The 13,545-nt window shown below is 42.3% G+C and overlaps 1 protein-coding gene across 7 annotated transcripts in view; it reads left to right on the top strand.

The window, feature by feature from the left end:
* SPECC1L (sperm antigen with calponin homology and coiled-coil domains 1 like) overlaps nt 1-13,545 on the top strand; it is a 144,917-nt gene that overhangs the window by 49,016 nt on the left and 82,356 nt on the right. For all 7 annotated transcript variants that reach the window (XM_024120510.3, XM_028480481.2, XM_028480486.2 and 4 more), the window contains 2 exons: nt 8,550-8,623; nt 9,714-9,889. In XM_024120510.3, coding sequence (XP_023976278.1) covers nt 8,550-8,623; nt 9,714-9,889 — 250 coding nt within the window. The remainder of the gene's footprint in view (nt 1-8,549; nt 8,624-9,713; nt 9,890-13,545) is intronic.

Here is a 13,545-nt window from a genome sequence, read left to right as displayed (position 1 = left end):
CATGCCACGGAGCGGCTGGGCCTGTGAGCCATGGCCGCTGAGCCTGCGTGTCCGGAGCCTGTGCTCTGCAGCGGGAGAGGCCACAACAGTGAGAGGCCTGCGTACTGCAAAAAAAAAAAAAAAAAAAAAAAAAAAAAAGATTAACTTGGGAGTTCAGTGTGTTTTCCATTTTGTACTGATAAGAACAGCCTTTTCCCTTGCAAACCCTTTGATTTGAATGTGGAAAGAGTGACACCTTGTGGTAATTGGGGTAATAGCTAGAAAACTGTTAGGTGATAAGAATTCCTGGGACAAAATTTTCCTTATCATTGCCAAAATAAATGTTACATTGACATTGTATGGATTTTAATCATAAAATGACTGAAAAGCCTTAATAAATTTTTTTTTAGCCATGTAGTTTCTCTCCCCAGTTTTTTGAAATGAAAAGTTGAAATATATAGAAATACTGTGAGAATAGTGTGGTAGTTAGCACCTCCTGCCTGGATGTGACAGTTGGTAGCATTCTGCAGTGTTCGCCTTCTGTATGTGTGTGTTTAACTGAGCCAGTTGGCAGTAAGCTGTGGACTTCATGATACTTAACTTCTAAATATTTCAGCATGCACCTTCTAAACATCCTCCTCGAAACCACAATGCCGTTATCACATCTAGTAAAATTAGTTGTAATTTCTTAGCATCATCTAATACCCCATGTGCAGATTTTCCCAGCTGTCCCCAAAATGTCCTTTATAGTTTTTTATAGGGACTGGGATCCAAACAAGTTTCATGCATTATAATTTGTTGTTACATCTCCATAGTCTGATAGGAGTTAATTTTTTTCCTAGAGAATTCTAGCATTTGGGATTGATGCTAAGTCAGCACTTGGTATAGGAGACTCGATGACAGGGAATACTATTAATTGGGAAATTGAGATTTTCTTCTGTGGATGAAACCACCACCATAGTCCATTTTAGAACTTTTTATCACCCCCAAAGGAAATCCTGCACCCATTGGCGGTCACTCCTCATTTACCCCAAAGCGATTCTGACATTGGTATTAATGGACAGGATTTTAAAACAGCTACTGTAACTGTACTCAGGGTGTAGAGGAAAATATGCACGTCATGACAAACAAATAGCAGATCTCCACAGAGAAATAAAAACTGTAAAAAAATGAACCTAGTAGGTATTCTGGAAGTAGAAAATTAAACAGCTAATATAACAAGTTACAGAGTCATGTAAACAACAAATTAGAGATACAGAAGAGCCAGTGAACTTGAAAACCAATCAGTAGACATTATCCAGAGAGAAAAAAGGTTGGAAAAAATGAGTAGAGTATCAGTGATATCTGTGGGACAGTATCACAGGTGTATCATGTAGTTGGGAATCCAGGCGGCCTCCCAGAGAACATCAGTGCTGTACTGCGTAGACCTGGCCTGTGGTACTTCTCAACAGCATCTGAGCTGGAATGATTTGATGTAAAAAGTCACTCAGTAACTACTGTTAAGAATTCCAGTTCAAGATGATGGCCTGAGGTCATACATACTTCCTTTCCCTTCCAAAGTCCAAGTGACATGGCGGGAGAGATATAAAAATTACAATGAGCTTGAGCAAAGATAGAAAACAGGGGAAGGGTCCTATCAGTAGGTCAGCAATTTGGGGTAATTTCTGGAATACTTTATATAAAGCTGATGGAATCGGCTGTGGAGAAATCAATCAGAATAGAACATTCTGCAGTTTAGGAGAACACTAAAGCTCTGAGTAATAATGTTCCCAGCAGAGCCCTGGGGATGGGGGCACTGAAACCTCCACATCAGGGATCGTAGGGCCCCGGGGCCAGCAGCGGTCTCAGGCCACAATGTAAGGGATTGCTGCCCTGTACCGCCCCCTCCTCTGTCGGGGCTGTCTCTGGTGTTTGCCCCCAGGCTGCTGCTGTGCTCACCTCTAAGTAAGGTGGGAATATGGTGCCAGGGACTCCCAGCACGACCTTCACACTGTGCCAGAAAAGTAACTGCAGCCTGCTCTTTTGTCTTAAAGAGAAGACCATCCAGAGGGAAAGGCAGCTTGGCCCGGCAGTGAAACGGATACACACACACATACACCTCTTGTTTCAGCAGAAGCCGCCCGTTCCATCTTGTACATCCAGAGGGCCCCACCCACCCTGCAGGCTCGTGTTATCAGCAGAGCCTGTAGCCGTTTGTTCTGTTGAGAAGCATGCAGGAGTCACTGATGCTAATCATTCTTTGCAAGTAAGAAAGACCAGCCAGGACTTATTAGACATTTAACACCTTAGGAGAGCTTAAGGGAGAAACAGCAGAAAGAAGCAGCTCAACTGAATCCCCAAAAATAAAGGTAATAACTTGCCCAGCAAACCACAGCTGACTGGTATTGCGAGTAGTGACACCAACGAGACCTCAGGTCTGGCTCAGTTGCAACCTTATCAACCACTTAGTGTCTGCATAGTAGTGCTCTGTGCATGCTTGCAGTTAAGTCCTGCCCTTTTCCTGCCCTCTGTAGTTCCCAAGATTGGGGCTAGGGCCTGACATCCTGATACATGGAACATTAGTGACAGTGGTGAGCAAGGGTGGCTTGAGATTAGAGAAAGAGCAGAAGGAAATAGAGGAAAGCTGTGTAATTCTGTGATGAGAAAAGCCTGGAAGGTAGAATACTTGGAAGCCTTAATGGAAAAAAGTCTCATATTTGACTATGTATGATTGAAATTTTCATTTCAGCAAAGTGCCAGAAATAAATGACATTGGGAGAAATATTTATAATGCATGTCAAATATGTAAAGAGATTCTGTACATCAATAAGACTAGAATAACCCATTGGCTAAATCAAGTGTATGAATGGATAAGTCAGAAAAAGACACAAAAAGATGCTTTTAAAAAAGCAAAGAAACTCAAAACAAGATGCAGGTGTGAAAAATTGAAAAGATTGCTAACGTGTAAGAGAGGAGAAAGGGTCCTCTCATATACTGCAGCTTTTTTGGAGTATTGATCAAAATTTTTCACGTACAACAGTAATTTAGCAATCCACCTCCAGAAACTTGCTCTTCAGAAACATTCTTACAAGTTTGCAAATGTATACATAGATGTGGATGCTTGCTGCAGAGTTGCTGGTTACCACAGAAACTTGGAAGCTACCTGTATTTTCAGAAGTCGAGACCTAGTTAATAACCCATGTGCACAGCACATCCCTACTGGGCTGCTCTTTCACCAGCCAAGATAAACGAGGCATGGAGAAATGTGTGCACAAAATAAGGCAAGTCGCATAGAGGATGAGCTGAGTGTATTACTTCTGTAATTAAAACCATAAAAGTTTTAAATACAACATTACACTGAAATTTTAGCCAGGCATAATGGTGTTCCCTAAGAAATACTGATTTCAGTGTATTCTGTACCATAAATTCTGTAACTTGGTGACTTCTCAAAAAGAATTCTGTATTCTTGAGGTCGAACCTTCTAATGGATTGACTTGGATCCTGTTGATAGTTTCAAATGGTCCTTCATCACTTCTTCTACTTCTAGAAATGTGTCTTCAAGTAACATCTGAAAAACTGTAAAGACACTTACAGTGTTTATAACAAAAATTGGAACCCTTCTGGCTGTTCATTAATAGGAGGTTGCTGAGACAAATGATGATATATCCAATTGATAGAATACTATCATGGCCATCAAAATGCAGGTCTGTATTTATTGATAAAGGTGTCCAGTATCTACTACTTAGTGGAAGGCCTTGTGAAGCAGTATAAATAGTATAATTTCATTTTTCTTTAAAAATAATACACACATATATGGAATCTGGAAAGATGTATGCCAAATGTAAATGCTAGGTAATCTTATTTTTGTCACCATTTTCTGTTTTCCGGACTTGTTACTGTGAGCGTGCATTACTTTTAGAATCAAAGGGTAAAAGTTATATTCACTTTTTTGGAGGAGGATAAAAATGAGTAAAATAAAAATTAAAAAACAGAGACAGGGACTTCCCTGGCAGTCCAGTGGTTAAGACTCTGCTTCCACTGCAGGGGGCACGGGTACCAATTAGGAGGTTATTGCAAAGAATGTGTGCAGTAGATGTGGAGTTTAAACTAGAACGTCAGCTAGGAATGGGAAAAAAATGGATGGGTGTGGGACAAAGTGTGATTCAAAGATTAACTGGAATTGGGACTTCCCTGGCCGTCCAGTGGTTAAGACTCTGCTTCCACTGCAGGGGGCACGGGTTTGATCCCTGGTCTGGGAACTAAGATCCCGCATGCCACGCGGTGCAGCCAAAAAATTAAAAAAATAAAAATAAAGACAAATAAAAATAGTAATGGTTTATTTGAAACTCATGTGTGTCCTCTTCCTGCATCAGGAGTTCTGGTTTGGGAGTAAAGCTGTGGTCTAGTTGTTGGATACACCACCTGCCCTGTTCCCCTGCCCCTGCGGTGTAGAGCTTTAACTGATAGGTTCCTCTGGTCCTTTCCCTTCCTCTAAAAATTGCACCTGATGGCAGTTGGAGGTGCTTGACCCGATGCAGGAGTCTGACTTGAGTACTCGGGTATCTGTACCCTAAGGGTTTTCTGGGATTCAGAGGGCAGGAAAGGTTGGTGGAACTTTCATTACTTTACACCCCAAGGGTCGTAGGTAGATCCTGTGCCGTGGTAGCTGCCCAGTGACACCCTCAGGAGTGATCAGCCTGTAACTGGAACCAGCGTGGAGGCCTGGTTGATGGTTCTGGTTTGTTGGTGATGATAGGTCTTGGTGGTGAAAAAGATTATGAACTCCATTATTAAATGGGCAGGGCAGTGCCCAGAATTGTTCAGAGCAAAGTTGGACTAATAACAATGAGAATAGAAATTTACCTGATTTCTAAAATAAAGATAACATTGTAAAATTGAGTTATAATTTATAATTTAAAAAATGAGGTCATAGTAGTTCTTCTGTTCTTTGATAGAATTTAATGTTGCATGTGAGTTGAAGACAATAGATGGCAGTGTCTCACACACTTAAAGCTTTGAGGAAGGAAACTGTGCGTTTAGAGGCCCCAGAGTTGCAGGCTAAGCTGCCCTGTGTGACTGGTCACTGGGAGAGGCGGCCGTTTGCTAAGCCTCTTCACAGCGAGAACTGGAGCATAGACGTCTTTGTTTCCAGGGAGGAAAAGCTTGTTGTCACTTTTAATGCTTTTGTAAAGTTTAAATCAAATTCCCTGGAGACACTTGTAGTGCGCTTTATTCGGCCTGAGTATGTCCACTGGCTGCCAGCTTCCCTTCTGTTTAAAAGAAGACATGCCAACAATAAATACGTAGTGCTGAGGGTAAAAGCATGTCCTTTAAGAGTAGTGATCATGTGAATTCTGTGGCCATGAATGTAGAGGTTGTTGAGAAAAGGATAAGAACAAAATAAATGAATGAAATTTGGGATTTTATGATCAGTCTAAGATGGCCATGTGGCTTAAAATGTCACCTGGGAATCAAGGCACCAGATGTTAAAGTGGGCTGCAGCAAGATTTGCTGTCATCTGTCTCATGTAAGTTACCTAGATAGGTCCTTTGTGACCAGAAGAAAAGGCAAAGGATTTTCAGCAGAGGAGAAATTACACATTTTTTTGTTTGCTTGTTTTAATTACAAAATATTTTTTGTATATAAATATAGTGTAAATGAAAGGTGTAACCCCTAGTGTTTTCCACACTAGAAATATTTTAGCTTCTGTCCTTATTCCTTGTCTATGTCTGGTAATATCACCAAGACCCTGATTTCATCTACATGTAGGTCATACGGAGCCAAGTTCCCTGCTGGTTCCAGAGTCATCCTTTCCTCTGGAGGTTCAGGTCAGGGTATTGGACTCACTCACTCACCTGCTTGTCCACTTTGCCCTCAGCCAGATTGGGTGGCCCGTTTGCCCCTTAAGTTTCCAGGTTAAATGAAGTCTGAAGCAGCTTGTATAGAGACAGACTTTTAAAGTTTAATCCTTTGCATATGAAAACATCCTCTTTTCTGTCTCTAAAAGGGTAGGAACTGTACCTTTTTTCCTTTCCCTTATATCTCATGCACCTTGTAAAAAAGTCTGATACAGAGTAGGTACTTATGAGCAGTTTGTTGAATTACTGAGTAAAAGTAATTAATTAACTTTTTATTTCATAGGCCCTAACTTTTTGGAATAATTTTGGGGTGATGAATGGGAGGAAATTGACTACTAGCTACCAAAAATGGCCATTTTTTTCCACCCATGTTTTATCTCATTTATTAATTAAAAAAATTTTTTTTAATCTTTTAAAAATTTATGTATTATTATTATTTTTTTTGGCTGCATGGGGTCTTGGTTGCTGTGTGCGGGCTTTCTCTAGCTGCAGTGAGTGGGGGCTACTCTTCATCGTGGTGCGCGGGCTTCTCATTGCGGTGGCTCCTCTTGTTGCGGAGCACAGGCTCTAGGCGCACAGGCTTCAGTAGTTGCAGCACGCGGGCTCAGTAGTTGTGGCTCTTGGGCTCTAGAGCGCAGGCTCAGTAGTTGTGGCACAGGGGCATAGTTGCTCCGCGGCATGTGGGATCTTCCTGGACCAGGGCTCAAACCCGTGTCCCCTGCATTGGCAGGCGAATTCTTAACCACTGTGCCACCAGGGAAGTCCTCATTTATTTATTTTTTTATTTTATTTATTATTTATTTTATTTTTGGCTGCTTTTGGGTCTGCGTTGCTGCACACGGGCTCTCAAGTTGCAGCGAGCAGAGGCTACTCTTCATTGCGGTGCTCGGGCTTCTCATCATGGTGGCTTCTCTTGTTGCGGAGCACGGGCTCTAGGCTAGCAGGCTCCAGTAGTTGCAGCACTTGGGCTCAGTAGCTGTGAGTCGTGGGCTCTAGAGTGCAGGCTCAGTAGTTGTGGCACACGGACTTAGTTGCTCCGCTCATGTGGGATCTTCCTGGGCCAGGGATCGAACCTGTCCCCTGCATTGGCAGGCGAATTCTTAACCACTGCACCAAGGAAGCCCCTCATTTATTTTTTTATTCAGCTTTAGAAAACATATCATTATTATGTATTTATAGTAATCATTACACATAAAATTGTTATAAATATTCTAGACTTTATATTGTTACTGAAGTGAATTCATGCCTTTTAAAAATGTCAGAACACAAATGTATCAACATTGAATTAAGGTTTCAGAGGTTTCAGCAGAGCAGGTTTCTCCTGGAATTCGGAGGAGGAAGACGTGGAGCAGTCTCAGAAAAAGCATCAGCCTGCTCATACTTCAGGGTCTTGATTGGAAGCTAACAGCCTAAGAGGTGTTTTGGGTACATGTTGTTGCACACAGGTGTTGGCTGTGCCTGGGTTCTCTCTGCTCCGTGTAAGGAGTAGGGGGAATGTTTACTCAGAAACACCAGTGTCCATGGTTTGACATCCCTGACAATAAACAGTTAAGTTCTGGCAATGGAATATTGAAACACTTGATGCTAGGTAATGACCTTAGGATTGCTTTCTCTTCTGCTTCCATTAGCTTGTGTATTTATACACTTGCTCTACTCTACAGGCCTACCTGTGCTGGGGCTGCGACCTCGGCATGTGGCTCCTGGCTCTGAGGTGTGCTCAGCCTCTGGGTGAAGAAACGCACCTCTGTTGGCAGTGGCAGCAACAAGGCTGTGTAAGGCAGAGTCGGAACACAGAAAGGACAGGGCTCTGCTGCAAGGGGGCGTCGGTGAAGTCAGAGTGTTTGTCACCAGGTGTAAGTGCCTGCTCTGGTGCTTAACCAGAGAGACAGTGATGGGTTCCTGAGCTGTCGGAACTCCAGCTCCCCACCAGCTTTGGGGAGGTGCTGGGCAGCAGCACCAGCATGGTGCCCTCCCCAGGCATTTCCCCTGACGCAGGGGTTTTTGAGCAGAACCTCCAAATAGAAGGGGACTTCCCTGTACATTTCTGGATCCCAGGGGACTGGCCTTGGCTGTGTCTTCATCTTTGCAGCCCCACTCTGTCTAGATCGGCCTTTGCATATTAGTGGTGCTCATCAGATGTTCACAGTGCATGACATTGTTGGCAGGAAATTCATATTATGCTAGAAATAATTTGAGAAATTGATTTACTTAATCCTTTATTTTGTGAAAGACTTTGCATAGAATTAAATAACACCTCCCCCAAGTTACTAAATAATTAAGTTTGTAAACATTTTACTAATTCACCACTTTTCTGGAATTTATTCCAGTGTGTAAAGTAAGTGATGCTTGCAAAAATACTTTAGATTAATAACCCTTTTGATTAAAATCTCCCATTTTAATTGCAGTCAGTGTTGTTTTGATTGGTTATGAGCCAACGATGTGTGTGTGTTTCTAACAATTGATTTTACTTAACTTTTTGTTTCAGAATTAAGACGCTGAGGAAGGAAGTCATCCAGAAGTTGTGATTTAAATTTGATATTTTCCTTACAAAGTAATAGTGGTTTATACTTGGACTGGACATTCCTTTTTCCTTTTAAAGTTTTGTATTAAAAATAAAAAGTCTTTGGGCAGGATGACTTTCTGAATGTCATATTTAAGTACCTCCTCCCTTTATATTATTCCTTTCGAACACAGTTGTAAGAATAAATATTTAAACTTTTGTGGTCTTTTCAGATACAGTTAAAAAACTCCAGGACCAAAAACATGACATGGAAAGAGAAATCAAGACACTCCACAGGCGACTTCGGGTAGGATAAATCTTCACATACTATCTCATTAGAAAGCACAGCTTTCTGAAAGTTGAGCACTTTGGTGTCTTTGACCCCACTCTCCTTCATCTGAAGCTTCAGATACTGTTACAATACTGAGCCCACTGGGCTTTGGGCAGAGAGCTACTACCGTCACTTCAGAGTGGGACTGGTGCTAGATTCTGGGTGCAAGATTGTACTAGTAATTGATGAGTGGTAACTTTAGAAAGAGGGATTTAGGAAGCGAGTGTTATATTTTGGAAAGAAAGTTTATTAGCTCTGGATTATGAAGCGTCCCAAACTAAACTGCTTTCTTGTGAGTTTTCTGTCTTCTGTGGATTTGATCAGCCTGCCGACGGCAGCAATGCTCTGATGCAGAGGGTCAGGGAAGCTGGACTCGTAGTTTGGGTTGTGCCTCAATTGCTCAGGCTGCCTTGGGGTGGTGGGCACTGGGCCCAGTCAGCAGCTGTAGCTCTGGGAGAGGGGCTGCCCTGGGGAGCATGCCCGGCCACGGAGGCTGAGGGAAGCAGCAGGCTGTACAGGTCCTCAGCTCCTCTCTTTGTGTGATTTTTTTGTCTGCCTAGATTAAATTCAGTGTTTTTCTTCTGGCTTCCTCTTCCTTTTCCTTTACTTTTGATTTTTTTTTTTTCCTGTTAGTTTTTGGTGTCAGGATATTTATAGTTTTTCCCTGTAAAATCTTTCAGTATGGTTCACACACCATTTATCTACCTTCTAGAGCTTTTCAGAGGTACATCTTGGATGCTGTGTTTATTTGCATAAGACTAACTTTGATACCTGCCATGAGGAAGGGAGGCTTGACATTATCATTGTTAATACTGAGCACCCTGAGTGCCTGATGCCTCAGTAGGCAGATCAGCTGGAAACTCTTTTCCTCACTAAGAACACGTTCACTAAAAATAATTATGTTTTCTGTTAGAAATAGGTAATAGCAATTCTCTGGGATTTAAAAGAAATTAGTCATCATTTGAGATAGTGCATTACAGCAATCTAATCATAAACACATTTTATTGCTTTAAAATAAGTCTTTATTGCTCTCTTTTGGAAGTAAAAGTTTAGTTTTTTAATGTAGGAAGAATCAGCAGAATGGCGGCAGTTTCAGGCTGATCTCCAGACGGCGGTGGTCATCGCAAATGACATTAAATCTGAAGCCCAAGAGGAGATTGGTGATCTGAAGCGCCGATTACATGAGGCTCAAGAAAAAAATGAGAAACTCACAAAAGAATTGGAGGAAGTAAAGTCACGCAAGTATGTTTTGAGAAACCAGCTGTGTACTTATGTTTCAATAGGGAGCACTTGAGTCACGGTTCTGTGATGTGGTTTTATGAAGGAACATAGGCTTGACACTGGTGTGACTCAGTTTGGGTCCAGTGGAAGTTACTCACCTTTTCTGGCCTCACTTTGTGACCCCTGTAAAGTAGTGTGGTCTCTGTGGCCTTTCAGAGCTGTTGTCAGTGTCCATAGTCAACAACTCTGGAGGGGTTGGAGTAGCCGCTGGCATGTGGTCCATTGTGGTTCCCACCAGTCCTCTGTCCCCCATCCCAGCCCGTTGCTCTTCTTTGGGTTGTACTCCTCACGGAGGACGTGGACCCTGGAGGCAGACAGACTCGGCCCCGTGCAGCTCTGCCTCTGCTGGGTGTGAGGGCTCGCTCAGGCCCTCGGTTTGCTTGTCTCTGCAGTGGACACAGTCCTGCTTGTGACACAGAGTTGTTGTAGGACTGAAGTGAGACACCCCTGGATGGCGCTCAGGGCCACGGCCAGTGTCCATTAGTGGGTATTTTAGAGACCCGAGTGAAGAATGCAGGCTGATTTCTCTCCACAGCTTGCTTGAGGACTTGTCTTATGCTTAATACCCACGGGTATTTTTCCCATTTAACATAGAGCTCTTTGGAAACCCATAAAAAGTCTTAGATGATGTGCTCTGAGTTCCTAGTGAGATTCTGTGAGCGGGGGAGAGTGGTTTTTGAAATTTTTATTAAGTATCAGTAGAGTTTGAGGTTATTGTGAAGAATTTGATTATTCATTACTTTGAACAATTCTTAAGCAGCCCTAGGTAAAAAATTTAGAAAAATATTTAACAGACCAACTTGGAAAAGCTGTCTTATTTTATTGCTGCCTAGGTCTAGTGGATGCCCAGTGGGAAGTATTGTTAAACCATTTTTCTTTGGCTTCTTTAATAAGCAGAACACGGAGGAATGAGTTGGAAGATTATTATTTCTCCATTAGTACATTACCCTTCCTCCTTTGTACCCCTGAATGAATAGAAATGCTCCATTCGAAAGGTAGCCCAAGTGACTGAAATTCTACTCTGAGAGACTTGTTCCACTGGCTCCCGAGAGGCTGTCAGTGTTTGAGACACATACTTAAAGGATGTGCCCCCAAGAGAAGTAGCATTATGTAGAGCAGCAGTTCTCAGAGTGAGGTCTGCAGACCCAGGGGTCCCCAGGGCCCTTTCAGGGGCTCTTCGAGGTCAAACTGTTTTCATAATAATGCTGATGTACTGTTTGCCCTCTTCACTATGTTGACTTTTTGCGCAGATGGTGCACAGCAGTTGTTGATGGATCAAGGCCTTGGCACCAAATTGTACTCGTGGTCATTGTGCTCTTCCCCACCAGCCACTCTCATTTTCAAAATGCAGGTTTCCCTTACAGATGTCCTTGGTGAAGCAGTAAATTAGTAACATCACTCTGTCTTGGTCCTTGAGTATATTCTTTTTTTTTTTTTTTTTAAGATTTTTTTTTTTTTGATGTGGACCATTTTTTTTTGAGTTTTTATCGAATTTGTTACAATATTGCTTCTGTTTTATGTTTTGGTGTTTTGGCTGTGAGGCATATGGGATCTTAGCTCCCTGACTAGGGATTGAACCCGCACCCCCTGCATTGGAAGGCGAAGTCTTAACCACTGGACCTCCAGGAAGTCCCCTATTGTATTCTTTTTTATTATTATTATTATTTTATTTTTTTTGGCTGTGTTGGGTCTTTGTTGCTGCGCGCAGGCTTTCCTCTGGTTGTGGCGAGCGGGGGCTACTCTTCGTTGCGGTGCACAGGCTTCTCATTGCGGTGGCTTCTCTTGTTGCGGAGCATAGGCTCTAGGCACGCGGGCTTCAGTAGTCGTGGCACGCGGGCTCTAGAGCACAGGCTCGGTAGTTGTGGCGCACGGACTTCGTTGCTCCGCGGCATGTGGGATCTTCCCAGACCAGGGCTCGAACCCGTGTCCCCGGCCTTGGCAGGCGGATTCTTAACCACTGCGCCACCAGGGAAGCCCCCCCATTGTATTCTTTTTAAGGTCCTATGAGATGGGTGGGAAGTCACGTAAGGAGCTGCTGCTGCATTTGCAGCTGTGTGCCCAGGTGTGCAGCAGTCTGGAAGAGAGCACTGCGTGTCACTGTAGTTTGTGCTGTTTTCATTTTTCATGGAGTGAAGATTTTTACTTGAGAATGACTGACACAAGCTATTGGTATTCAGACTAAAGTGTTTGGTGGATATTTCTTGAAAATGATCAGGGGAGCCTGTCACTTCAAGGAAAGCAACTAACAGTGTTTGGTACCAATGATAAAACATGGGCTTTTAAGTGAATGTTAGGATTTTGGAAAACTTGTATCTGCCATTGCAAGCTCAGCAGCTTCCCATAAAGAGTTTCCTGATGAGATCCCTAGTGATATTAACAGGAGACTTTTAAAGAATAAATTATTTAATGACAGGCATCGACACTTGGAAAATCCGTGTTACTCTGTGAACCAGTATTTTCCGTATGACCAGGGCATGATGTCACCCAATCCTGTGTGGATAAAGGATCCATATGCATTAAAAGTGCGAGATGGACAGAGTAGGAAAATTTCATTCATATGGTTTCAGGTTCCACGTTTTAACTAACTTATAAGTTACTACCACTTACTGTGTTTTAGTGTTTATCAAAGAAGAATAGCCATAGTTATCTGTTTTAATATCATTAAAATATTCTTCCCTGGACTTCCCTGGTGGCTTGGTGGTTAGGAATCCACCTGCCAATGCAAGGGACACGGGTTTGATCCTTGGTCCGGGAAGATCCCACATGCCGCGGAGCAACTAAGCCTGTGCGCCACAACTACTGAGCCTGTGCTCTAGAGCCTGTGAGCCACAACTAATGAAGCCTGTGTGCCTAGAGCCCGTGCTCCGCAACAAGAGAAGCCACTGCAATGAGAAGCACGTGCACCACAATGAAGAGTAGCCCCTGCTCGCCGCAACTAGAGAAAGCCCGTGCGCAGCAACGAAGACCCAGTGCAGCCCAAAAAATAAATAAATAAAATAAATTTATTAAAAGAAAAAAATATATATATATATTATTCCCTTTTCCAACTACATATCTGTGTGAGGCCTGCTTTTTTTCATGTCACAATAGATTGAATACAGAAGAAATGAGAATCTGACAGTCTTCTATTAAGCCAAACATTAAAGAGATGTACAGAAATGTTAAAACACTGCTATTTTGGGGACTTCCCTACTTGTCCAGTGGCTAAGACTCCGCGCTCCCAATGCAGGGGGCCCAGGTTCGATCCCTGGTCAGGGAACTAGATCCCACATGCCGCAACTAAGATCTGGTGCAGCCAAATAAATAAATAAATTTTTTTAAAAAAAATAAAAACATTGCTATTCTTCTTATTAATTTTTTTGTTTTGGAAAACATAGTTGTTTTTCATAAAAATATGTTAATAAGCCCTGGGTTTATTTTTATTTTTAGATGAGTTAAATATTTAAAATATTTAATATGGTAAATATCAATCTCTGTAACCCACATAAACAAAAGCTCTTTGGGGTCCTCAATAGTTTTTAAGAGTGGAAAAGGGCTCTAAGACCAAAAAGCTAGATAATGGCTGTTGTACATTCTTTTTTTTTTTTTTTTTTTTTTTTTTTTTTTTTTTTTTTGGT

This window comes from Physeter macrocephalus, chromosome 19 (assembly GCF_002837175.3).
Source record: "Physeter macrocephalus isolate SW-GA chromosome 19, ASM283717v5, whole genome shotgun sequence".
Classification (NCBI taxonomy): domain Eukaryota; kingdom Metazoa; phylum Chordata; class Mammalia; order Artiodactyla; family Physeteridae; genus Physeter; species Physeter macrocephalus.
The sequence above is the reverse complement of the archived record's forward strand: the minus strand, read 5'-3'. Positions and strand labels throughout refer to the sequence as shown.